Source organism: Schistocerca piceifrons, chromosome 2, assembly GCF_021461385.2.
Source record: "Schistocerca piceifrons isolate TAMUIC-IGC-003096 chromosome 2, iqSchPice1.1, whole genome shotgun sequence".
NCBI classification, from domain to species: domain Eukaryota; kingdom Metazoa; phylum Arthropoda; class Insecta; order Orthoptera; family Acrididae; genus Schistocerca; species Schistocerca piceifrons.
In genome coordinates this window covers 1,059,273,252-1,059,300,083 of record NC_060139.1, presented here as the reverse complement: position 1 = coordinate 1,059,300,083, position 26,832 = coordinate 1,059,273,252, and the positions used below count along the sequence as shown (strand labels likewise).

Genomic DNA, 26,832 nt, shown 5'->3' with positions numbered 1-26,832 from the left:
CCTCGGCGAATTTCCGATGTTATCCACAAAGTCATATATGTATATTATGAATAGCAACGGCCCTACGACACTCCCCTGTGGCACACCTGAAGTCACTCTTACTTCGGAAGATTTCTATTAATTGAGAAATGACTCAGCACTCCTCCTTATTGTGTTTCATTTAATAGCAAGCCTTAGCTCGAAGTTGCTTAAAAGTGATAAGGCTGGTCTATAAATGATGTTGTCCAACTAACTGCAGGCTCCTCAGCAATCCTGAACAGCTATTGGAGTGTCTTTGGTCCGTCAAGGCACTGGCTGACAGTGGATGGGGAGGGGACTGTAAAAAAGGGTAAAAAGCAGTTTCAGCAGCATGGATGATCACCTGAGACACCTTGCCCAACCCTCATCAATCCAATCCAACAGACAGGTGGCAAGTGTAACAGCAGAGGTAAGGACACTTGGTTCTGTGAAGTGCCCAATGTGGTTGTCTGTCTGTCTGTCTGTTGCTGGTAAGGAAATGACAGGATCACTAGGAAGTGGTCACTGCCACAAAGGTAATCGTGTAGCTAGCAATATAGTGAAGCTTCACGATTTGGGCGAAGGTATCATTAGCATGAAGCAGGTGAGAGAAACATCATTGAGGAAGTACACATAATGGTATGTCAGAAGTTGGTCAAGTAGAAGGCCTCTACCAGATGAAGTGGTACTCACCCACAGGGGGTGGTGTGCATTGTAGTTCCCAAGCTCCTGGGAAAGTTGTTGGATTAATATGGTGAATTCAATATAATTAAGTGGCCTGCCTGGAGGTAGGCAGACATAAAAAATGGTAATCACTGAAATGATAATGAAATCAAGACCCTAAGATGACAACAGGCATTGAAATACATCAACAGGGACAGATGAAAATGTGTGCCCCAACCGGGTCTCGAACCTAGGATCTCCTGCTTACATGGCAGATGCTCTATCCATCTGAGCCACAGAGGATAGTGCGACTGCAGGGATTTACCCCTTGCATGCTCCCCGTGAGACCAACATTCCCAACTTAATGTCCACACATGACATTCGTAGTGCCCCTGCCCATTACACTCGTTACTCATGGCAGACAATCTTACTGAGTTCCGTAAGAGTTCGGGCAATGTGTGTGTGCATCCAGTACAGAATAAGAGGGGTCAATGGCCAGTTAGCCTTAACTATATGAAGATTGTTCTTTCAGACATGTCCGAAAGAACAGATACTATCTTCTGATAGGTAATCACTGAGGTCGTTTGCACCCAGACGACTATTACTTCCTATGGGGTATGAAGGGAAATCCATTCACCTACATCTGTACCAACCAAAGTGAAGATCCCCTCCAGAGGACCTCTCGGGAACAGCGAGGTTCTAACAGAATGCACGACAACCACAGAGCATTGGAAAATGGTCATCAGTGAAGTGAGTTTCTTGGAAAGCAATGCAAACTGTAGAAGAGTGGGAAAGAAGAGGATTTAGTTCCAGCAAGTGACAGTAGTACCCATTACAATTCCACTGAATGATCATGCGACTGGCGGCCGGGTTAAATGTGAAAGAGTCAGAAGTGCTGGTCACGCTGCTGGATCACTACCTGTCACCAGTGTGGATGGAACCACATCCACAAGGATCATCTCAGAATCCGACTGTGTGGGAGGACCTGGCGCCTTCAGTGGCACTGAAGACTTGGCCCGATTCTTCTTCTTCTTCTTCTTCTTCTTCTTCATCACTGGTGGGCAAGGTTAACTCAAGGGACTATCCGCACTGACCACTGTGACAGATGATAGACAGCCGGGACTCACAGGCAGTGGCTCCTTCAGTCATTCTTTGGCACTGGTCCTCCGGGTCCGGGGTTGCCAAGGAGAAGGATCCTGAGTGGGAGCCCTGTCACTTGTAGACATTGAAGAAGGAGAGCTCTTCTCCAGTTGGGTATGGGAAGTGGTTCCCAAGGAAAGTACTGTGAGAACCATGGGAGAGGTGAGCGATGGGAGACCTGGTCTGGGAAGGTTTGCGGGAAAGGAAGGGGGGGGGAGTGCACCAGCATTATTGATTATCATGTCCTCAGGATATAGGCATTAATTTTTTTTGTGCCTCAGTAAATGACAGACTATCAAATTCATATTCCTGGATCTTCTGTTCTTTTTGGAAACTGGGCAACGGGGCAACTGAAGGGTCATTTTCTGCGCAGCTGACACACAAAAGTAGATGTTCACAAGAACTACATTCATGGAATGATTATCTGCACCTCTTAGGTAGTGGGACACATGGTTTCCACATCACAACTGTACAGCATGACCTTTACCTTCTCCGGAGGAAATTCCCTCCATAGGCTAAGACAAAGGTGCCTGTACCTGTATGTTTATCCTTAGGCCCTTTTTGTACACATCTGATAAAATGTACACATCACTGGTGGAGATTAGCCCTGAGTTCCCACATCTGTTTGGAGTGTAAGATCTCTGTGAAAGATGATTCCTTGGACTATGCTCAAAGTTTAGTTGGGTCAACGATCACAGGTACATCACATGGATGATCACATACCAGAAGAGATGTAGATTTGGCAGCAGATGAAGTTTCAGTTAATAACGAACCATCTTGAATTTTCTCCAGACACTCAACATCTGCAAATTTGCCTTCAATGTTTTCAACAAAAAATAAAACAATCCCCATCAGTACAAGCACAGACAAAGTACTGGGTGAAGTATTTTACTCCCAGACATCCAGCTTTTTTTTTTTTTTTTTTGTTGTGGTTTTCGGGCGCACAACTTCAATGGTCATTAGCGCCCTGACTACTCTAAGAATGCACCGCGAGGCACAAGTTGACAACAACAACTAAAAGGGAAAACACAATAAAAGACAGACTGACAGGCATAGGATAAAAAAACATCAAATGTCCTTAGCGAGGTTTGTCAAATTGATAAAACAAAGAACACGAGCAGCTGCTCGTGGGTCATCCGCTAAAATGGCATCTAAAGTATTAGGCAGGTTAAGATCGAGGCGCAGTGTGTTAAGATCTGGACAGGACATTAAAATGTGTCTAACCGTCAGCAAGTGCCCACATGGGCACAACGGCGCCGGCGCAGCCGTCAGCAGATGGCGATGGCTGAACCGGCAGTGTCCAATTCTTAACCTTGCTAAAACGACCTCCTCCCGCCGAGAAGGGCGTGAGGAGGACGTCCAAGCCATGGGAAGAGGTTTTAAGGCCCGAAGCTTGTTGTCGGTAAGTGCAGCCCAATCGGCATGCCACAGCGACACAACGCGCCGACAAATGACCCTGCTAAAATCGGACGAAGGGACACAACAAGAAGCTGTCCGAGGCTGGAGGACCGCAGCCTTGGCCGCGGCATCTGCAGCTTCGTTCCCAGGGATACCGACATGGCCAGGAACCCACATAAAGCTAACCGGCGTACCGACGTCCACCAGCTGCTGAAGAGAGCGTTGGATCCGGTGTACGAAAGGGTGAACCGGGTACGGATCACTAAGGCTCTGGATGGCGCTCAGGGAATCTGAGCAGATGACATAAGCAGAATATCGGTGGCGGCAGATGTAAAGAACAGCCTGGTAGAGGGCAAAGAGCTCAGCTGTGAAGACCGAACAATGGCCATGGAGCCGGTATTGGAAACTTTGTGCCCCGACAATAAAGGAACACCCGACCCCGTCATTGGTCTTAGAGCCATCTGTATAAATGAAAGTCATGTTGTTGAACTTCGAACGAAGTTCCAAAAAATGGGAGTGGTAGACCGAACCGGGGGTGACCTCTTTTGGGAGCGAGCTGTGGTCGAGGTGAACGCGGACCTGAGCCAGGAGCCAAGGTGGCGTGCGGCTCTCGCCCACTCGAAAGGTTGCAGGGAGTGAAAAATTAAGGTGTTGAAGGAGGCGACGAAAGCGAACTCCAGGGGGTAGCAAGGCAGAGACATACAACCCGTATTGAAGGTCAAGAGAGTCGTCAAAAAAGGAACGATAAGACGGATGGTCGGGCATTGACAGTAGCCGACAGGCATACCGACAAAGCAGTATATCGCGCCGGTAGGTGAGTGGCAATTCGCCAGCGTCAGCATGAAGACTCTCTACGGGACTGGTATAAAATGCTCCGATCGCAAGTCGTAAACCCCGATGTTGTATGGAGTTGAGGCGGCGTAAGATGGATGGCCGTGCAGAGGAGTATACGAAGCTCCCATAATCCAGCTTGGAGCGGACGATCGACCCGATATAGACGAAGTAGGACGGTTCGATCCGCTCCCCACGACATACCACTGAGAACACGGAGGACATTTAAAGAACGGGTACAACGGGCGGCCAAATATGACACATGTGGAGACCAGCTAAGTTTCCTGTCAAAGGTAAGGCCTAAAAATTTGATTGTCTCCAAGATTGGGAGAGCAACGGGACCGAGTCGTAAGGACGGTGGGAGAAACTCTTTGTAGCGCCAGAAGTTAATACAGACCGTCTTCTCGGCAGAAAAACGGAAGCCATTGGCGACACTCCAGGAGTAAAGACGGTCAAGAGAACGCTGAAGACAGCGCTCCAGGACACGTGTACACTGCGCACTGCAATAGATGGTAAAATCGTCCACGAAAAGGGAGCCTGATACATCAGCTGGGAGGCAATCCATTATTGGATTGATCGCGATGGCGAAGAGAGCGACGCTCAAAACTGAGCCCTGTGGCACCCCATTCTCCTGGCGAAAGGTGTCGGACAGGACAGAACCCACACGTACCCGAAACTGTTGATCCATTAAAAAGGAACGAATAAAAAGAGGGAGGCGACCGCGAAAGCCCCATGTATGCATGGTGCGGAGAATGCCCGCCCTCCAACAGGTGTCGTAAGCCTTCTCCAAATCAAAGAACACAGCCGCGGTCGGGCGCTTCCGCAAGAAGTTATTCATAATGAAGGTCGACAAGGTAACCAGATGGTCAACAGCAGAGCGGCGCCTTCGAAAACCACATTGTACATTGGTAAGTAGGCGTCGAGACTCGAGCAGCCAAACCAATCGAGAGTTAACCATTCGCTCCATCACTTTACAGACACAGCTGGTAAGCGAGATAGGTCGATAACTGGAAGGCAAGTGCTTGTCCTTCCCCGGCTTAGGAATCGGGACAACAATAGACTCGCGCCAGCATGCGGGAACATGTCCCTCAATCCAGATGCGATTGTATGTACGAAGAAGAAAACCTTTACCCGCAGGAGAAAGGTTCTTCAGCATCTGAATATGAATAGAATCAGGCCCTGGAGCGGAGGACCATGATCGGCCAAGTGCGGTTTCGAGTTCCCGCATGGTGAATGGGGCATTATAACTTTCACAATTCGAGGAGCGGAAGTCAGGTGGCCTAGCCTCCTCTGCCTGTTTGCGGGGGAGGAAGGCAGGGTGGTAATGAGCGGAGCTCGAAACCTCGGCGAAAAAGCGGCCGAAGGCATTGGAGACAGCCTCAGGGGCCACAAGGACTTCATTCGCGACCTTCAAGCCAGAAACAGGGGAGTGGGTCTTAGTGCCAGATAGCCGGCGCAAGCTACCCCAGACAACAGAAGAAGGGGTAAAACTGTTGAAGGTGCTTGTGAAAGCAGCCCAGCTGGCTTTCTTGCTTTCTTTAATAATACGACGACACTGAGCACGTAATCGTTTATAATTAATACAATTCGCCACTGTAGGGTGGCGTTTAAAGGTGCGTAAAGCACGTCGACGAGCACGTAAAGCGTCTCTACATGCTGCGGTCCACCAGGGGACCAGTACGCGACGTGGAGAAGAAGTAGGGTGAGGGATGGAATATTCAGCAGCAGCGAGAATGACTTCCGTGAGGTGTGCGACCTGACGATCGCAGCTTGTGAAGGTTTGATCCTGAAAGGTCGCCCTGGAAGAGAAGAGCCCCCAGTCTGCCTTGGAGATGGTCCAACTAGAGGAGCACAGAGAGGGAGTATGCTGCAGGAGATGGATAACACACGGGAAGTGGTCACTCGAATATGTATCAGCAAGTGCATACCACTCAAACCGGCGTGCAAGTTGGGGAGTACATATAGAGAGGTCTAAATGGGAATAGGTATGAGATGTGTCCGAAAGAGAAGTAGGGGCGCCAGTATTGAGGCAGACAAGATTGAGCTGGTTGAAAAGGTCTGCTAACAAGGAGCCCCTCGGGCAGGATGCTGGAGAGCCCCAAAGAGGATGGTGGGCATTGAAGTCTCCAGTTAACAAAAATGGTGCAGGTAGCTGAGCAATAAGTTGCGTCATGTCTGCCCTGGTAACGGCAGATGACGATGGAGCGTAAACGGTACAAAAGGAAAACGTAAAAGTGGGGAGAGTAATGCGGATGGCAACTGCCTGCAGGTCGGTGTGCAACGTGATGGGATCGTAGTAAATATCATCCCGGACCAGCAACATAACCCCTCCATGAGCTGGGATACCTACCACAGGGGGTAGGTCAAAACGCACAGAGGTGTAGTGTGCCAAGGCAATTTGATCGCATGGGCGTAGCTTCGTTTCCTGGAGGGCTACGACGAGCGGACGATGCAAGCGGAGCAGCAACTTCAAGTCCTCTCGGTTGGAGCGAATGCTGCGAATATTCCAGTTAATAAGTGCCATCGTAAGAAAAGGAAGATGAGAGAAGGGGTCACCTCGAAGGCCGCTTAGGGCCTGGCTGCGAGCGAGCACTGCCGCCGCTATCAGGAGGCGGACAGTCATCGTCCATGGGGTCTATAGGGTCATCGGCCATCTCGGGAGGATGGCCGGGAGGGGGAGCTTCCTCCGCCGGTGAACGGCCAGATGTTCGGCTACCAGCGGTGCGGCCAGGCGAAACGGATGACGGCAACCGCTGGGTGGCGCAGGAGAAGAAAGGCGCCGCGGCGGAGAAGGAGAACTGTGCTTCCTATGCGCCTTTTTAGAAGGACGTTTGGTGGAAGTACCGGTCGAAGGCTGGGAGGTCGAGGGACGGAGGAAGTCTGCACGGGATGGTTCCTTCTTGAAGGCCCGTGCATCTGACTTCGGGGTCTTCGACTTAGCAGAAGCTGAGGAAGTGGCTGGTGTCTGTGGGGTGATGGGAGGAAGAGGAGACGTCGACCGCGCGATCTTAGCACTGGCCGAACGGACGACCGTGGTGCTGAAGGTCAGATCGCATGTCTGGGTTGCTACCTCCCGGGTAGTCCGAGGAGAGGCGAGGACAGTGCTGTATTTCCCCGCTGGGAGCAGCGTGGGCTTCCTACTAGCCAATAGCTTGCGAGCAGCCGAGGTGGACACTTTCTCTTTGACTCGAATTTCCTGGATACAGCGTTCTTCCTTATAGACAGGACAGTTGCGGGAGGATGCGGCATGGTCACCCTGACAGTTCACACAGCGAGGAGACGGAGGTGGACAGTCACCCTCATGGGCATCCCTGCCACAAGTGACATTTAGCCGCATTGGAGCAAGACTGTCGAGTGTGATTGAAACGCTGACACTGGAAACAGCGGGTAGGTGTCGGGACATAGGGGCGAACAGAAATAACCTCGTAGCCCGCCTTGATGCGCGATGGCAGCTTAACACTATCGAAGGTTAAGAAAAGTGTCCGGGTTGGTACAAGGTCATTGTTGACCTTTTTCATGACCCGATGGACAGCCGTCACGCCCTGCTCAGCGAGGAAAGATTGAAGCTCCTCGTCAGTCAATCTGTCGAGGGAGCTACTATAGACTACACCACGAGACGAATTCAAAGTGCGGTGGGCCTCCACCCGGACAGGGAACGTGTACAAGAGTGTGGCCCGAAGCAGTTTTTGTGCCTAAAAGGCACTCTCAGTTTCTAGTAATAAGGTACCGTTACGCAACCTGGTACAAGATTTGACAGATCCGGCTATGGCATCTACGCCCTTCTGAATAACGAAAGGGTTGACAGAGGAAAAATCCTTTCCGTCCTCAGATCGAGAAACTACGAGGAACTGTGGGGCAGGCGGTAGTACTTTTGTCACTGTTGGCTGGTCACGTTTCCGTTTGTGGGTCGAAGTCGAAAGCGATGGAGTAGAATCCATTGCGGAGGAATCCCCCATGATTGCCAGCGTCTCCGATGGCGCGCTCCTTCCTTGTGGGGACCCTCTCAGAGGGCACTCCCGCCTTAGGTGAATGTTTACACCTCAGGTCACACCTCCCAAGAAACAGACGGAGGGACCAATCGGCATGGTCAGAAGGTATCAGCTCAGGCAATCACCCCTCCCCGGGCCTGGCCTTTACCAGGGGGTACGCGCGTGCCTTACATGTCTACCCAGGGCGGGGACTTACGCGTTACCCCGTCAACGGCTACGCGTGCGAACGCGTGGGTCGGCCTTCAGACACGCACAGGGAGGAAGGAAGAAGAGGAAAAAGAAGAGAGAGAGGGAGAAAGAGGACAGACTGTCTCAAACGCCGAGGCGGAGACCAGAGAAGGCAAGGAGAAGAAGGCAAGGAGAAGAAGGCAATGAGGAGAAGGCAATGAGGAGAAGGCAATGAGGAGAAGGCAATGAGGAGAAGGCAATGAGGAGAAGGCAATGAGGAGAAGGCAATGAGGAGAAGGCAATGAGGAGAAGGCAATGAGGAGAAGGCAATGAGGAGAAGGCAATGAGGAGAAGGCAATGAGGAGAAGGCAATGAGGAGAAGGCAATGAGGAGAAGGCAATGAGGAGAAGGCAATGAGGAGAAGGCAATGAGGAGAAGGCAATGAGGAGAAGGCAATGAGGAGAAGGCAATGAGGAGAAGGCAATGAGGAGAAGGCAATGAGGAGAAGGCAATGAGGAGAAGGCAATGAGGAGAAGGCAATGAGGAGAAGGCAATGAGGAGAAGGCAATGAGGAGAAGGCAATGAGGAGAAGGCAATGAGGAGAAGGCAATGAGGAGAAGGCAATGAGGAGAAGGCAATGAGGAGAAGGCAATGAGGAGAAGGCAATGAGGAGAAGGCAATGAGGAGAAGGCAAGGAGAAGTCAAGGGAAAGAGTAAGGAAGACAGTGAAGTGGAGAAGAGCAAAGAAAGGAACCAACAAAAGGAAGGAAGAAACGAGAGGTGAAAAACCAAAAAGACCACGATTATAGGTCGTGAAACCGTCCGTCTCCGGATGCAGGCGCTAACTACCCCCGTGAGGGGGATGGACTCCTTTTAGTTGCCTCTTACGACAGGCAGGAATACCTCGGGCCTATTCTAATCCCCGGACCCGCAGGGGGGACATCCAGCTTGTCATCCTTCCCACACTGTAGTGAGCGGAGGAAACATTTATGGTTATATCTAGCTGTGTTATAATAATCTTTCCCATCTTAAGAGACTGCTGGCTGTCATGCATCTGCCAGCAGATTAAAGTTTCATTTGCTTCATGTGTGAATCTTCCGCCACGGTACCACCCACCCCTAATTGTGGTTCTTCCCACGGGCACCAGCCCGCCACAACAATAGTTTACCTAGCCAGTGAAATGTTGTCCACCATCTCCGTGCCCCAGCACATACTCCTTGGCTTGTGGTGAGGATTCTAGCTCAGGCACCAACAGTGCGATCCCTGCATGGTCAGGGGGTTACCACTTGACACACACCCTCCACCTGATAATTGACAGCACTTTTGCTGCTTACTACCAGATTTTAACTGAGGACAGCAGGAAGGAGGTGCAGGTTGGGGAGAGAGAATCTAAGCTTTTTTAGGCTTTTGTAATAATTTCTCCATCAAATAGTTTTCTGCCTCTGTAAGCTGATTTATCATTGGTAAACATGTACTCCATGAAAAATACCCATTTGTTAAAGCATCACTGTTAGTAAAACTCACTTTTGGTTCATTTTTTAAGCCATACTGAATTTTACTATGAACTGTCTGCAACAATTACTGTAAGTAATAGTTTTGAATCTAAACAGTATCCATTTAGTGTATAAAACTGCATGTGAAATACAATAAAAAAGTAAGTAAGTTGGTTGACTGGCTGACAGGGATATGGGGTGGGGTTAATGATCAAACAAGGTCAGTTGCTCAATCCAAGAGTGGTGTATCTGGAAGTAGAGATGTTCACCGAGCACATTTCCTGATCTAGTCAGGAGATTCATAATGGTAAACGTGAAAGGGCTAAAACATATTGGGCATATTTTGTACCGTTAATAATAAAAGCAAGATGAAGGAGATAGGGAGGTCAATAGGTGAGGATCCCGGAGCTTTGCACAGAACAGGAAACTTCTTACCCACAGCTGTCCCACCCCTGATACCTTACAGTCAAGAGCACACACTACTCAACAAAGTGCCACATCCACAGATTACAAAATTGGGTGTGGCAGAAAGAAGACAAATGAAATAGAAAAACAAAACAGAGTAAAAGAGGAATGAAAGATTAGCCTTGTCAAGGCAGTAAGAGACGCCCCATCCCAACCACTCTGCCCCAAAAAAACTTGCATAGAGAAAACCAAGAACCAGTTCAACCATCCACAAATTGCCTGGCAGTCTTAGAGGCAACGAGTCCTGAAGTCCACACTCAGTGCAGAAGGAAAAACAGAGAGGAGAGGGGGGGGGGGGGGGGGGCATTCCACCATATATGAGCTACTGTTTGTAAGACTCCACAACCACAATGTGGAAGTAACTTACGAGCACCGTGCTGCAGTAGCCTCCTTGATTGTGCAGATTTAATTAGATGGGGCAGTAGCCCACCAGATGCTGTTCCATTTCCAGGCGAGAAGAGGTCTCACATGCACCCGCAAATCTGCACCTGGGGTCGGCAAAGCAAATGGGGAGAAAGTAAGTGCTCCTCTAGTCAAACAGCCTACTAGTTCGTTCCCTGGGATATTCACGTGATGTGGGAAACAGTGAAAGACAACTGAACAGGCAGCAAAACGAAGTCAAAAATACAAAAACGAAACAGAAAAAAATGAACGTTATATGCTGATGTCCTGTCTTCTTATCCAATTGAGACTTCATGGCATAGCCACAAAAAAGTCATTTGTCTCACCCAGGTAGGCTCTCACTTTACACTTCGACAATGTGTTAAACTGTCTGGTTCAATGTCGCACAATCTGAGCTGAATGCATTCACTCCATATCCTGTTCGAATGCAATTTATATTCTTCAACTTGGGCTGTGAGAGTACAAAACCAATGGGTATCTGTTGAGTGTCAACAAGATATTGGCTTCAGGTGGAGCATTCGTATTGCAGGTTTCATACCATTTACTGTATGTTGAAGTTGCTATCAGAAGCCTGTGGGGGTAATCGCAAGGGTGGATTTCTGGAACAAAATTTGTTTGCTGTCAAACCTGGGATACCTTCATGGATGGGAAGTGTACGATACCTCATTTTTTTTCAGAAATATTCATTCAATATAACTTCTTCCCTTCTTAACAGAGGATGGCTAAGTGGCAGAGTGTTATCCAGTACAGTGGAATACTTTTTATGCACCCAGAAATGATTCTCTTGGTTGCACTAAGCCGAAAATTATTTAACTTAAGGGTGTTGAACTATAGACTTCTAGTATACTGCAACAGCTTCCCAGGTCTGAGTTTGCAATTTTACCTGTACTACTTCACTAAGCATCTCTCTGGTGTACAGCTGTGCAAGCTTACTTTGTCTGCGATTCATGAACTAGAACAATGTAGGTATATTTTGCTTCACATGGTAACAGAATCACAAAACAAATGTCAGTGATAAGGTTGTGTGAAAGGAAATCATTATCTTCTAAAGTACCACATCCAGAAAACTTTCTAGCTTTAGAAAAGTGTCATATTTTAAAGAATTTGAGATCTCTTTCTCGGAAGAACAGTGTTTGATGGTTAGTAAACGATTTCTGCAATATATGTAAAATGTCTGTATGGACTGCAACCTTCAGAATTATAAAAACCCATCTTTTTCTAGGAAGCACAGTGATCCCAACTAACTTTGAGAAAACAAATGTTGAACATGCTAAGCAGGTAGTTTTGCAAGTAGTTGTCTTGACATGAATGGTTCTAAAAGACAACGGTAACATTAAGGTACTAGCAGAATTAAAGTGGAGGACAGGTCATGAGTCATGCTTAGATAGCTCAGACAGTAGAGCACACGCCCACAAAAGGTAAAGGTCCTGAGTTCAAGTCTTGGTCCAGCACAGATTTAATCTGCCAGGAAATTTCAAATCAGCAACACTCCGCTGCAGAGCGAAAATTTCATTCTGGAATGGTGCCATTCACAAGAAAGCTTTGTATCTTATTTCTTCAGGATCTACAAAAAATACACGGAGCATGTGTTCAAATGGTACACACTTCATGTCAGCAACGCATGACATGGACCAAGCAGTCACAATGGTGACAGGGTACAGTACCTTTCACATGACAACATAAAATTGGAATCTCTACAGAATCAATTTCTTCCAATCTAAGACTCCATTACATCTGTGTCTGAAAAGCAATTCCTCAGTAATGAAACATATGAAGCCTTAAGACTGACTACCAACTTTACAGTGAATGCACAAAATATCTGCTAAATATTAGATTTCACTTTGTCTTAAGTTGCAATTTGAACAGCAATTGTATATAAATGTCTTAATGCACTGTGATTAACAGCTGGTGGTGACATGCTGAGTTACAGGGCAATGACCTTCAGTATGAACAGAATATTAAAAACTGGTTTATCATCAGTATCTTCATGTACCAACAAAGACAAAACAGCAAATTCAGTATCAAAAAATTCACATAAAAAACCACCACCACTTCACAGTGAAGGGGTAAACAAAAAGGAAGTACAGTTGCCTGTTCACATTGTCAACATACTAGCTGCTACATGCAATTTAAGTCTGTGTATATAATAGTTATTGTCTTATGCTCCTATAATTTAATATAATATTCTTAAAAAAATAAAATTTAAATTTTCCAACATAAATCACTTTTTAATAATAATTAAAAACCAATAAATTCTAAATTTGAAAATCTTAAACTAAGCACACTAATAAAGTGTTTTATATTTATTTCCAGATACACACATATCAAAACGAAGTTCTCCATTGATCATGTTGTAGCCGTGGCTACCTGTACGAGCTAATTTTTGCTTGTTGACAGTACTCTGAAGACCAACATAATTGGTGTTGCTGCTAACACCAATTATTGTTGTGGAGTGAGTTAGTTGCAGTTCAGCTCTTGGCCAACACTGAGTGACCCGAGCTTAGGTAGAGCACTCATCAGCACTACTCAGTTGCCCTATTAATGCTTTTACAGCATGTTCATGATGCAATTGGTTGTTGCTTACATTTCAATGTGGAAGCGATAATTAGCAAATTGTGTCACATAGACTGAAATGGTGAATGTTATCAAAAGTATTAATGTTTACCGAGTGACTGAGAGGTTGCCCTAAAATTCCAGGCGAAATTAAATTTTGAGGTCTGGGGATATTCCTCACAAGGCAGAGAGAGAGAGAGAGAGGTAGGTGTGTGTGTTTTTTTTTGGTAGGGTTTAAGGGCGCTCAACTGCTGAGGTCATTAGCGCCCAGTCACTGGTGTTAGAACACATGGAATCTGCTAAAACTCAAGGGGATGGGGGGGACACCAGAAGGACCTGACAAAGATGCAGATAAAATAAGTAAAAAGGTTAAATGTCTTTGGACAAGCCAGTTAAAGTTATAAAACGCAGAATACGAGCAGCTGCTCGAGCGTCATCAGCTAAAACATCCGGTAAAGTAGATGGCAGGGACAGGATAACACGAAATTGACTAAAACGGGGACACGACAATAAAACATGGCGCACTGTTAATGCCTGACCACAAGGGCACTGCGGGGCTGGGTCACCGGAGAGCAGGTAGCGGTGGCTAAACCGGCAATGCCCAATCCGCAACCTGGTCAGAAGGACCTCCTCGCGCCGAGATGGTCGGGAGGATGTTGTCCAAGCAGTTGGGAGCGGTTTTACTGCCCGGAGCTTGTTTCCTTGGAGGGATGACCAAGCATCCCACCACAACGACACAAGCCTCTTACATACATCCCCATGAACGTCAGATGACGGGACACAATGGGAGGCTGGCCGAGGCAGGAGGACTGCAGCCTTGGCCGCAGCATCCGCAGCCTCATTCCCAGGCACTCCTACATGTCCGGGAACCCACAGAAAGCTGACAGAACCACCATTATCAGTGAAAGAATGGAGGGACTGCTGTATCCGTTGAATCAAGGGATGGACCGGATAGGGAGCTCCAAGGCTCTGAAGAGCACTGAGTGAGTCAGAGCAGAGTACATACGATGAATGGCGGTGGCGGCGGGCATACTGAACGGCCTGATGGAGAGCAAAAAGCTCGGCCGTAAAGCTGGAACATTGGTCGAGGAGCCGGTATTTAAAGGTGGCGGCACCGACGACAAAGGCACAGCCGACACCATCGTCAGTTTTGGAGCCATCGGTGTAAATAAAGGTGTGACCGGCAAGTCGAGAACGAAGTTCGACAAACCGTGAGCAATACACTGCAGCCGGAGTACCCTCCTTCGGGAGTGAGCTGAGGTCGAGATAAATAGGAACCGGAGCCTGGAGCCAAGGTGAAGAAGGACTCGTAAGAGGGGTGGTCGGGCATAGACAACAGCCGGCAGGCATACCAACACAGCAGTACGTCGCGCCGGTAGGTCAATGGTAACTCGGCAGCTTCAGCATAAAGACTCTCGACAGGACTAGTGTAGAAGGCTCCGGTCGCAAGACGTATCCCCCGATGGTGGATGGAGTTGAGCCGGCGTAAGAGAGATGGCCGAGCGGACGAGTAGACGAAGCTCCCATAATCCAGCTTCGATCGGACTATGGACCGATACAAACGAAGCAGGACAGTGCGATCCGCTCCCCAAGATGAACCGCTAAGAACTCTGAGGACATTAAGGGAACGTGTACAACGGGCCGCCAAATAATAGACATGTGGAGACCAACACAGTTTCCTGTCCAACGTGAGCCCTAGAAACTTAGTGGTGTCCACGAATGGGAGAACAACGGGACCGAGATGTAAGGATGGTGGAAGGAACGCTTTATATCACCAAAAGTTGATACAAACCGTCTTCTCTTCAGAGAACCGGAAGCCATTTGCCACACTCCATGAGTAGAGGCTGTCTAGACAACGCTGAAGGCAGCGCTCCAGGAGGCATGTTCTCTGGGCACTGCAGTAGATCGCGAAGTCATCGACAAAGAGAGAGCCTGAGACATTAGGTGGAATGCAATCCATAATTGGATTGATCGCGATGGCAAAAAGGGCTACGCTCAAGACGGAGCCCTGAGGCACTCCGTTCTCCTGGAGGAAGGCGTCGGACAATACGGAACCCACACGTACCCTAAACTTTCGATCCGTTAAAAAGGAATCGATAAAAAGGGGCAGACGACTGCGTAGGCCCCACCTGTGCATAGTGTGGAGGATACCTCCTCTCCAACAGGTATCATAAGCCTTCTCCAAGTCGAAGAACACGGCTACCGTTTGGCGCCTTCGCAAAAAGTTGTTCATGATGAATGTCGACAAGGTCACAAGGTGGTCAACAGCGGAGCGGCGGCGATGAAAGCCGCATTGGACATTAGTAAGTAGTCGTCGAGATTCAAGAATCCAAACTAACCGAGCATTAACCATGCGCTCCATCACCTTAAAGACACAGCTTGTAAGAGAAATGGGGCGGTAACTAGAAGGAAGGTGTCTATCCTTCCCGGGTTTTGGTATAGGAACAACGACGGCGTCACGCCAACGCATGGGGACTTGACCTTCAGTCCAGACGCGATTGTAGGTACGAAGAAGGAAGCTTTTGCCCGCCGGAGAAAGGTGTGCCAGCATCTGAACGTGAATGGCATGTGGCCCTGGAGCAGAGGACCGGGACAGTGCAAGCGCGCGTTCGAGTTCCCGCATGGTAAAGGGGGCATTATAAGTTTCCAGATTCAGCGAGTGGAAGGAAGGTCGCCGAGCCTCGTCTGCTTCTTTCCTGGGAAGGAAGGCAGGATGGTAATGGGCGGAGCTTGAAACCTCCGCGAAAAAGCGGCCAAAGGCGTTGGAGACAGCCACAGGATCAACAAGGACCTCATTACCTGAGGTCAGGCCAGGTACCGAGGAGTGGGCCTTAATGCCCGACAGCCGGCGCAGGCTACCCCAAACGATGGAAGAGGGAGTAAAACTGGTAAAGGAGCTCGTGAAAGAGGCCCAACAAGCTTTTTTGCTGTCTTTGATGACTCTACGGCATTGCGCTCGGAGTCTTTTGTATTCAATACAATTCGCCAACGTAGGATGGCGGCGAAAGGTGCGTAAAGCACGTCGTCGAGCACGGATAGCGTCCCTACAAGCCTCATTCCACCAGGGGACGGAAACGCGACGTGAAGAAGAAGTAGTACGAGGAATGGAACGTTCGGCAGCATTGATAATAACAGCCGTGAGGTATTCGACCTGACTGTCACAACTGGGAAAATCGTGGTCCGGAAAGGTCGCCAGGGAGGAGTAAAGTCCCCAGTCAGCTTTCAGTATGTTCCAGCTCGAAGGACGTGGGGATGAGGTGTGGTGCAGGAGACGAACGACACAGGGGAAATGGTCGCTCGAATAAGTGTCAGAAAGGACATACCACTCGAACCGACGGGCAAGAGTGGTAGAACAGATCGAGAGGTCCAAGTGGGAGTAGGTATGAGTAGAGTCCGAGAGGAAAGTCGGCGCGCCGGTATTGAGGCAGACAAGATTGAGATGGTTGAAGACATCCGCCAAGAGTGAGCCTCCTTGACAGGATGCAGGAGAGCCCCAAAGGGGATGATGGGCATTGAAGTCGCCAAACCATAAGAACGGCGGGGGAAGCTGAACGATCAGGCGCATCATGTCAGCCCGACTAACAGCAGATGACGGTGGAGTGTAGATGGTACAAACTGAAAAAGTAAAAGCAGAAAGAGTAATGCGGATAGCTATTGCTTGGAGTGGGGTGGTCAATGGGATGGGATGGTAATAGACATCGTCCCGAACGAGCAACATGACCCCACCATGAGCTGGGATACCGTCCACAGGGGTGAGGTCATACCGCTCCGAGGTATAGTGGGTAAAGGCAATACGGTCAGTCGGGCGCAACTTGGTTTCCTGGAGACCAACGACGAGCGGACAGTGCAGGCGGAGGAGCAGTTGTAATTCCTCCCGATTAGATCGAATACCTCTTATGTTCCAATGAAACAATGCCATTGCTAGTCAAAAAGGTGGGGGAATGAGACGGGGGAAGAGCTGGTCACCTCGATGGCCGCGGAGGGCCAGGTTGCGAGGGAACAACGCTACAACCGACGGGAGGCGGATCCGGTTCCATCGACTCGTCGCCAGCTGCGGCCGCTGTCCATGATTGTGTAGGAGGGGCCTCATCATTTGCCGACGAAAGGCCGGCGGAGCGCCTGGCAGCAGAGCGTCCCGGCGAAACTGAGGACGGCCGGGAGCAGCGACTCACGGATGAAGCGTCAAGACGAAACGCGCCGGGGTGGAGAGGGGGATAGAGACTTCTTCTTGGAGGCCTTCTTGGAAGGCCAAGGAGGCACAGGGATGGTGGGCTGGACCCGAAGAAGGTCCTCAAGCGCGGGGTCCGTTTTGGAACGCCGGACCTCGGAAGCTGGGGTCCGGAACGTTTCCCCGATGGACGCCTGAGAAGAGGATCGCTTCTCAGGTGGCGTGGGGGGAGGAGGAGGAGGAGGAAGTGTGGCCCCTGGGGCAGAGGGGGTGGGGGCCACGGGGGAGGAGGATTTGGAAGGGAGGGATTTGGGAGAGAGAGAGTGTGTGTGTGTGTGTGTGTGTGTGTGTGTGTGTGTGTGTGTGTGTTTTAATCATTGCTTGTTGACAAAACGCTAGAGACCAGTTATTGTCATGGCGCAAGTTGCAGTTGGGCTCTCAGCCACAATGGAGTGCGCCGAGCTTGGCTATTGCGTTTGTCAGCACTGCTCGATAGCAGTCTTAATGCTTTTACAGCAAGTCCATGCCACAATTGGTCACTGCTTAAGTTTCAATGTGCAAGTGAGCAGTAGCAAGTTGTGTCATGTAGACTGAAATGTTGAATGTTATCCAAAGAGTTACTGCTTATTGAGTGTCTGAATAAATTATAATTTGTGACCCTTTAACAATCTATGTTCTCACTTAAAACAGTGATCATAGTATCCCTGGACGAATTATTTAATGAGATTGGCTGTATGGAAAGTTTGTTGGGAAAGTAAGGAGAGACTTTAACCTAATATAGCAGGCCTGGAGGAAGACCAACAGGACAGTTAAAATGTCAAATTTAAATGAAATATTAGTAAAGAAGGGAGAAACATTATTGGGTGGGAAGGGGGGGGGGGGGGGGAAGGAGTTGCTTTAACAAAAATTGTTCCACTAGTTGGGGCTGGAAGTATCATAACATAAATGGGTTCAGCTACAAATGACAAATGCATCACAATATGACAGCTGTGATATGTGTTTAGTATTACATCAACCGTACTATGCAAAGTAAATGACCATGCAAAGTCTGGCACAGTTGTAGCACAGTTAGGTAAGCCCATGCACCATAGCAAGGTTGTACATCAGATGGGAAAAAATCTGCTTCTATTTGCCCTCAGGCAGAAAACCGCATAAAAGGGAATAATTAAATCCCTTTTAAGTGTCGTGAGACTTATACACAATATGTTCAACATGCTGTTCACTGTTTTTAGTCACAAGTTGAACTTACGAAACAGCATGTTTCACAACAGATCAGAGTCTCTCATGGGTAACATTCAGTATGCACAGTGCAATGTGAAATTTCAATTCAGTTATATTTGTAATCAGAGCATTGAACATAGCATCTTTCAGGTAACACCCAGTCAGAAGTCTCACAGATTAAGATCAGGTGATCTTGCTAACCAGGATCTCCAAAATGTTTCTGCAGCAATTGCTTTACTGGCTACACAATGCCAATGATTCAATGATGCTATCAACTCCCATCACACAAATTACCCTTAAAGAATGATGCAGTACCAGCTGATGTGTGACCGGACCTTCATTTGCCCATATTCTGCAATTCTGTGTACTGACCTGTCCTCAGAGATGAAAATGGGCTTCATATGTCCACAGAATGTTCCATGGCCAGTCAATGCCCACTTCCATGCAAGCAAGAAATTATGGAGCAAACCTTTGTCTAACTCCTGAACATGGGTAATTTTGTATGGGCAGCAATGCAGGATGTTTCACAAAATTTTATGCACAGTGCTTAAAGGCATATCCAATGTTCAGGCAATTCCCCATACATTGCATGTATGCCCATCACCCCCTGATCCTTCCCCACCATCTACTGATGTCTGGACTACTTTCCATACTGCTTTCAAAGCCTGCCAGACAGCATGCAACATGATTTGATCGGGCATGATTCTGGTCAACTTACATAAGAACCCTTCTTTCCACACTATCAGAAATGGTCGTCCAGGAGACAATTACTACAGAAGTCTTTGGTTTTCTTTTCCCAGAAATGCAGCTGTGATGTATGCCGTCAGGCTTAGAGCCTAGCCTGTGTAGCTCCCGTTTGGTCTGGAACATGCTTGATCTACAGGGACTATTTTTTCCAGGAGTCTTGTACCTATCCTATTTAACAGAAGACTCTCGAAAAGCTCCTAAAGTTTAACACCACCCAAGAAGAGCTATTTGATTGTAACTTTCTGTTTCATCAGAAGATTTGTTCAGTTTCAAGAAAACAATAGTTTAGTAATTTTGAAAGTGTCTGGTAGATGTCCTGATTTCAGGATTGACCTATAAAGTTTGAGAAGCCATATTTCAGTGCTGTTCCCTCAACAAATCAGAAACTGAGTGTTACCTCATTAAAACCAAGTGACAGGCCTGTCTTTACATTACATTGGGGAAAAAAAATCCACCAAAACTGCAGGAATAAGGTTTTATTGTGTACAAGACAACACTTGGCCTATTCTCTCAACCAACATATAAGAATTCAACTATTAAACAATGAGAAATATAACTTTACAGTACACATCTAAATATAAAACAAAACTAATCTGAAACTAGTTTCAAAGCTAACAAGTTGATAAAAAATATTAAATCCTAAAAAACGTAGCATTACTTACTTAGGTTCCATTTCAGTCCCGTAGTAGTGACAGAATTGGCCTTTCCACCAATAGGGATTAAGCCACACCACACTTTTTCTGCAACGAGATCAGGTGGGAGAGAAATTTCATGGGAACCTGGCCTCAGCAACCATGTCAGGGAGTCTGACGACAGAAGGTAGACAGGCATAGCACCTTCCACATGTGTCATCTTGAAGAGAGTATTTATGTTGGCAAATATATGGTCCATTCTTCCTGCAGATTGAACCACAGCTACAAGGGCATCCACCTATCACAATAACTGAATGACATATCTCAACAAAGGAGTCATGAATTAGAGGTTAAATTTAGAGACTAATTATTGCAGATTAAGAGTTAAATGTTGATATGTAGTACAGCTTCAAGAAATATAATGTTAGTAACATTAGCACTTGCCCACAATGTACGCATGCATGTGCAAATACACTCTTATGAAAAATCTAGATCTTTAAGCAACATCTCTGATAGAGAAAGTAATAGTCCCAGTCTGAGAAATCTCTTTTTTTCAAGTCCCACCCTTATAAGCCACATTTGCTATCCTTTCAAAATACAGAATATCAGACTTTTAGTCTCTCTTTCACCAATTACAATGTTGGGCTAGTCTTTTTGGATGTACTGATGGATCTTCGGGTCGTGGTGTTTGCCCTTTAAGCTCATGCACAGAGAAGTGTATGTTAGGGCAGCAAAATGTCATTGACCATGCTATATCGCCCACAGGCAGGTGCTTGATAAGCAGTCATAAGACACATGTAAACAAGAACAAAGGTTTATTATAACCCCAGTAGAGAGATTTAATAACAAAGGAAAAACTCTTCTGAATAAGAAATAATACAACTTGTCAGACACCAACACGCACATGCCTGGAACACACAGTGAGACATGAGGACTATGCCACCAACAATCCCTAACGACAAAGGTTGAGCGTTCGGCATAGTTGACTGACAGGTATGTCTCTGTATAGTCATAGGTTCCGCTGTGGTGTCTTCCATCCTTGAGCAAACTGCATCAGAAAACTTGAACGAATGTACAAGGTTCACATTGATAAAGCAGAGTGCACAGCACTGTTGGCCACTAAAGAGTCCAGAAAGAAGCAAAAACCTTAGAAAAAAATCAAAATAATGATATACAGTATAGTACAGGGTGCTTCTGAGAGACTAAAAATAGAAAAAAAAAGCACATATTAAGTGAGTTACATTCTTTTGAAACTTTCGAAGCTGTTTCTGAAAATTTAGATTTTCTGTTGCATTTTTCCTTAAATCTCGGAAACCACTTCGAGTAGAGTATTCAAATTTTCAGGGAGTAATAACATAGATATCCAGAGTCTACTGAACTAAAAGAAGAACACAATGTTATCTGTAATTACAATTATTTACATTAACATACAAAAAGTACACCAAATTTTAACCATGTAATTAAAAAAAAATTATTTCCGAAAGCAGTGGCTGAAATGCAATTATTGTACTTCAGTAGACTCAGAACATACAGTTTAATGTCTTGTAGAAGTTCCATGTCAATGGCTACAGTGGTTCCTGAAATACATGGAAGCCAAGTCAATAAATTTAACATTGGCAGGATAGGGCATTCCAACTCCCCTTGAAGGACAGAAACAGTCATCTATCAAAGTTTTAATAAAATTGGGGTTTTGTTTAAAAGAATGGTAGTTTTTAATGGTACAGCTGGGGTCGAAAGAGAGACCATCTGAATTTTTTTACTATCTGGCTTGACTTGCCACATCAGGATGGATAGTCTAGAATCTACTGTGTATCACCAAAGTTTGTACAAGAAGATACTTTGCTTTTCACTCCTTCATTAGTGGACACTCCCTTTTCATTAAGAACAACGCTGATCTTAGGCAATAAAGCATTTTGAAATGCTGCACCATTGTGGGAAATTTTTTGTTGATGGAGCCTGACAAACATATGACGGATGGAAGTGGAGAAACATCAGTATCAAAGTACAATATGAATACAGACTCCAAAACCATCTTTGTCAATTATTTCCACCTCTTTCTGAAATAGTGTCATGCATTAATATGTCCACAAACACACAAGATATAACCTCTATAAAGGTTAGGCTCTTGCTCCGGCTCTGCTCAGATCACACTGAACACAAAAAAAATGACTTTTTACAACTCTACAACCTTAAAAGGGTAGGCCACAATGTCAGGATTTACTTCAAACCTTTTACATATTTAGTAGGCCACTAAAACAACATAATGTGCAAGTAGTAAGGTGCACTAATATGGCAATTCCGAGAAAATCGCAAGCGTAGTTTTTCGCATTTATCGTGTAACATTTATCTGTGCATAGGTGCTGGATGTTAGCGTTTGTGGTGGTCAAGTGGTTAGTATTTGAGCTTTGTCAGATGAACGTAGATGAGGTGATGGTTTGACTTCCACTCAAACATTCATTTTTGCAGAACAAGTGTAACTTCTATGATACTAAAAAAAAAGTGCACCTACACTATTCATTCTTGCATTAGCAATGTGTTACTGCTAGGCAGATTAACTGCCAAATGGGGCCTGCCTCTGTGTCTGCAGCTCAAAGTGTTGAGGTGCAGAGTAGTTCTGGGTACCTTATCAGATTGCATATATAAGGGATTCTGCAAAGCATGACAGGCATACATTTTCAGGAAAACTGTGCTTCTTCATTTACTTGTCGATAGTTATAAATATGTTTGTTCTAATAATTAAATTTAATTAAAACAATAAGTAGTCAAATAACATGAAATTCACTAAAACTTCATGCAAACGGACATTTTTTTAATTATATTACCTTTCAAAAATAGATTCAACAAAATGACCAGTGTTGAAAAAATATAAATTAGAATTACGTTTGAGTTAGAGTCAAATCATTGCCTCATACGTTTGTCTTCCAACGCTCCAACACTATCCACCTGACTGCCGCAAATGCTAACGTCCAGCACCTACACACACATACATCAGTTACATAATAGATGTGTAAACCTTCTCTTAAATGTGTACAAAGTTCGAAGCAAATCTGTGATCCCAACATTGTGGCCTCCCCCCTGTTAGATTTAGCTGCCCAACCAAATAAACGATTTCACAAGCTTTTAGCATAATATACTCAAATATGTATCTGATTTATGATGCATTTAAGCAAGTAATCTAGATTTAATTCCCATAGTTGAGAAAATAGTAAATCAGCACTACTGTCTCGTCAGTGTAAGAAGATCCCTGACAACTGGCCGTGCATTTCCCAGCTTTCACTGTGAAGCTGAAACAGTTGCAGGTGAAAATAATAGCAGTCTATAGAGCTGTGACAATGTACATATGTTACCATAGAGACCTTTACAAAATTGCATTACATGATGATTGCGGTAGGTGCACAAAGCTGTTGTGCTCAACTTAGAGCATCTGTCAGAGATCAGCTTATACTGCCTCGAAAATAGCCACAATCTGTTGTTAGCATACTACACTGAAGTACTGTAGCCTGCCATGTCTGCTGATGTATAACTCTACACATTCTACATGCCTACAGCAATTTTTTGGTACACCACTTGTGAATGAATGAATAAGTGGGCCACTTACATCAATCTTATTAGCTATAGCAACAAAACCAAGACTACTTCACTTCCTAAATTTGGCAGACAAACTATAATTCAGCTCATCTATCAAACCTTAGGATTCCTGTTGCTACAGCATTGCCAAGAGTTAATACAGGACAACTAGGCCTAATATGTGTTGTGCATTCACTAGGTGCCCTACACACTACCAGAAATAAGTAAGACAGTTCATTTAAGGGCCAGAAATTAAATTTATATATATTAAGAATGCACAGTTTCACAGTGATATGTACTGATAAAATTCTCTTGAGCTTCCAGTTGTGTCAAGGGTTCAAAATCCATGAGCTTTCGGCTGAGCACTCCTCAGCCATTGTCAAGTAGTGACCGTCTTTTGGTTGCTGCCACCACACTTACATAGCTGTCTGCCTTCTCTGACATCACTGGTGCTCATTCTACCACCATATAAGGTAATGTTTTCACTGCACACCAGCTTCAACCTTCCCATGGCTGAATCCCAAGCTGTACTTAGCTGCAAACAGTCTTCTTTATTTAGCACGATGTTACAAATTTTTTGTCAATCGCTTCTTTAGTTCCTCTATCTCAGAAACTATTAGTCCATATAATAACAGATGTCTCTTCAAATGCAATATAATGTGTATTTTCTAAGTCCCGAAGGTGAAAGCATCTCATGTTCCACACAGTGTCATTCAATGGTACGCACAGTTGGTCCTACATAAAACTGTCTACATCCAAATGGTATTTTATATACTCCTGGCGTTCATGGATGTGGCTGAGTGCACAAGAGAATTTTGTCAATATAGATTAGTATAAGTGAAGCATGTAGTCAATAAATATCTAAAATATCATACCTGCAATTGCCTGACAGTTTCAATTAATGAAAGTGTAAAACTTTAAAGCAAAAAACAAATCACATTCATCCCTAACAATTTTTCACACACCTATTATTTGCCTTCATCAATTACAATAGACAAAGTTGCAACGAAAACTGAACAACACATGTACCTTAATTTTCACCTTGCCAAGATGCTCAACAGCAAACAAAGCAGCTTTTGTAAAATCAGTTTTATTCTGATCCGGAGTGACAACAACAGGAACCCCTCTCTTCTTGTAGTAGTCAAGAACACATTCCTCCACAGAATCTAAATCTCCTGTTATGAAATCAGGCAATGAACAGCTTTCTTCTTCACTGAACTTAAACCAACGGTTGGTTCCTCCATCAACCGTAATCCTCAAGGATGCTGAGGTAATGTGAAAATCAAAAGTTTAGAAACATGCGTCTTGAAAAGAAATCCATTTATCTTATGTACTAAGCATGTTTTGAGAAAATTTACAGTAGTAACAAATACCCTACCAATAGTGATTGGACTCTTAAGCTGTTGAATCAAAGATAATAAAAAATGTTTTATTTTTCCAACATTATGCTTACTAACTTACAGTTTTACAAGTGATAAAGATAGCGATTTCATCACAGAAATAGCATTAAGCCATATGCACCATACAATTAAGATACTGCACGTCTCTGCAGTCCTTTTTTTTTCCTTCATAAGCACTAAAAATTATTATGGTAGCCTAATTAGTGATTGTTATTAGTTTCCATTACAGACAAACATTAAAAGTGAGGGCCAAGGGGTGATATTACAACCTTCCCTTCCCCCTACTTCGCCCTGAAATATTGGTTGTTTCGAATATGCATGTAGCCTGAGGTCTATGTAGTGTAGTAGTGTAACAATCTAGTTGTAACTGCATAAACTAGAACAATGTACAGAAGCAGGCAAGGGAGTACAATGTACCACTTCTCAAAAGTAAATGCAATAAGTCGTGTGTTAGCAAATACAACCTTACAGAAAATATTATCACTTTCAGTATTATCAGGAAATTTGAAGAAACTAACAGTGCAGTCACTAACAATAGCAGTGTGTACAAGAAAGCTATAAGATGTTTACATAAAAGTTTTCTGGATCCAGATTCCTGGGAGAAAAAAAGTGAAAAGAACACTACATAAGGTTATATAAACAGTGGCGGGGCTACATTGAAGGGCCAGTTGGAGGAAACAAAGCTGCTGCTTCACTTTCAACCTTATCTCAGAATTACAGCACTTCGTTCTCTTATCAATAAATGAAAGAGAATGACCTGCTGGCATAACTAACTTTTTTTGTACGATACATGTTCCCTTTTCTATGCCTTCAAAGATGTCAAATTATGTTGTCTTAACTAGTAACATTTTATGGTGCTTCACATTTCCCAGTGTGATCCACATTTGTGGCCTTGAAATATCTTACATTAATAATTTGTTTAAATAAAATAGTATGACCTAAACTGATATGTCAGCCTTGTCTAAATATCATTTAAAATATTTTTGCTTACCGTTCTGCCACAGAGAAAGCATAGCTGCACGATTGTGTCTTATAGGCTGATTTAAAATCATAACAACATAGCTAAATTTACTTCCGTCTGGTGTCAATATTTTCAATGTATCCCATCGATGCACACTGTCTTCCAAGTCAGTCACATTCATGTTACACTGTTGTTTGAGCTGCTACTTGATTCACACATTGTATATTTTACGATCAAATAGAAAAACTTGGCTTTTCTGGGTCATCTACTATCTCAGAATAATTTCTTTACAGCAGCTGCGTTTTGTTGTCATGAAACACTGATGCGCCATATGACACGAATACTCATCACAGGTTCAGATTAAGTTGACAACAAGGAAAACATACTTTTTAAGAACTAAACGCTACAACCCACACGCCGGCTACGGAAGTCACATTGAGCTACCATGCTCTTGAAAGACCGCATTTATGATCAATGGTTTGTGTACGCAGGGCTGCCAATGGAGCGCCGATGGAAATCCTTACTGCTCTCCAGGCAGATACAAATTTCTTTCAGAAATAGTCTTCGTAACCATCTCTCTGCATGTCCAATAAATGGAACTTTTATAATGTCTCTTGCAATTTGCATTTGGATGGCTATTCTACAGCAAGGCTGAGGAAGACATTAACACAGTCAAAAATTTTAGACTGTGCAGGGCTGTACAATCTCCGGTTAGCAACCGCTTAAGCGCTATTCTTGGAATAGCGCGGGGGACGCATTGGCCGAACAGGGATTAACTCCTAACCAGAGAATAAAATCTGGATAAAGACCAGTTCACACTGGCCGTCACGTCACGTCATGTCCCGTTCCGTCAAACTATTCCGCAATGCATTTCAAATGGCGGCATCCATATTGGCCGTCTCGTCACGTCACGGCATCGTCTGGTTTTCTCTGGAGGAAAGTTCTCACGGTTGACATCGTCGATACGTTGCTGATTATGTGACCCACAAGCTCATTTCCTCCCAATACACGGCCATGCACAGATCTCCGTATTTCGT

The 26,832-nt window shown here is 45.4% G+C and overlaps 1 protein-coding gene across 1 annotated transcript in view; it reads right to left on the bottom strand.

Moving 5' to 3' along the window:
• The window catches only part of LOC124777582 (thiamin pyrophosphokinase 1), a 57,302-nt gene extending 31,040 nt beyond the window's left edge, over window positions 1-26,262 (bottom strand). Inside the window, exons 1-3 of the mRNA XM_047253037.1 lie at window positions 25,826-26,262; window positions 24,464-24,699; window positions 19,898-20,165 (exon numbers count right to left, since the gene is read on the bottom strand). Coding sequence (XP_047108993.1) covers window positions 19,898-20,165; window positions 24,464-24,699; window positions 25,826-25,976 — 655 coding nt within the window. The 5' untranslated portion in view covers window positions 25,977-26,262. The remainder of the gene's footprint in view (window positions 1-19,897; window positions 20,166-24,463; window positions 24,700-25,825) is intronic.
• Between the last annotated feature and the right edge of the window lie 570 nt (window positions 26,263-26,832).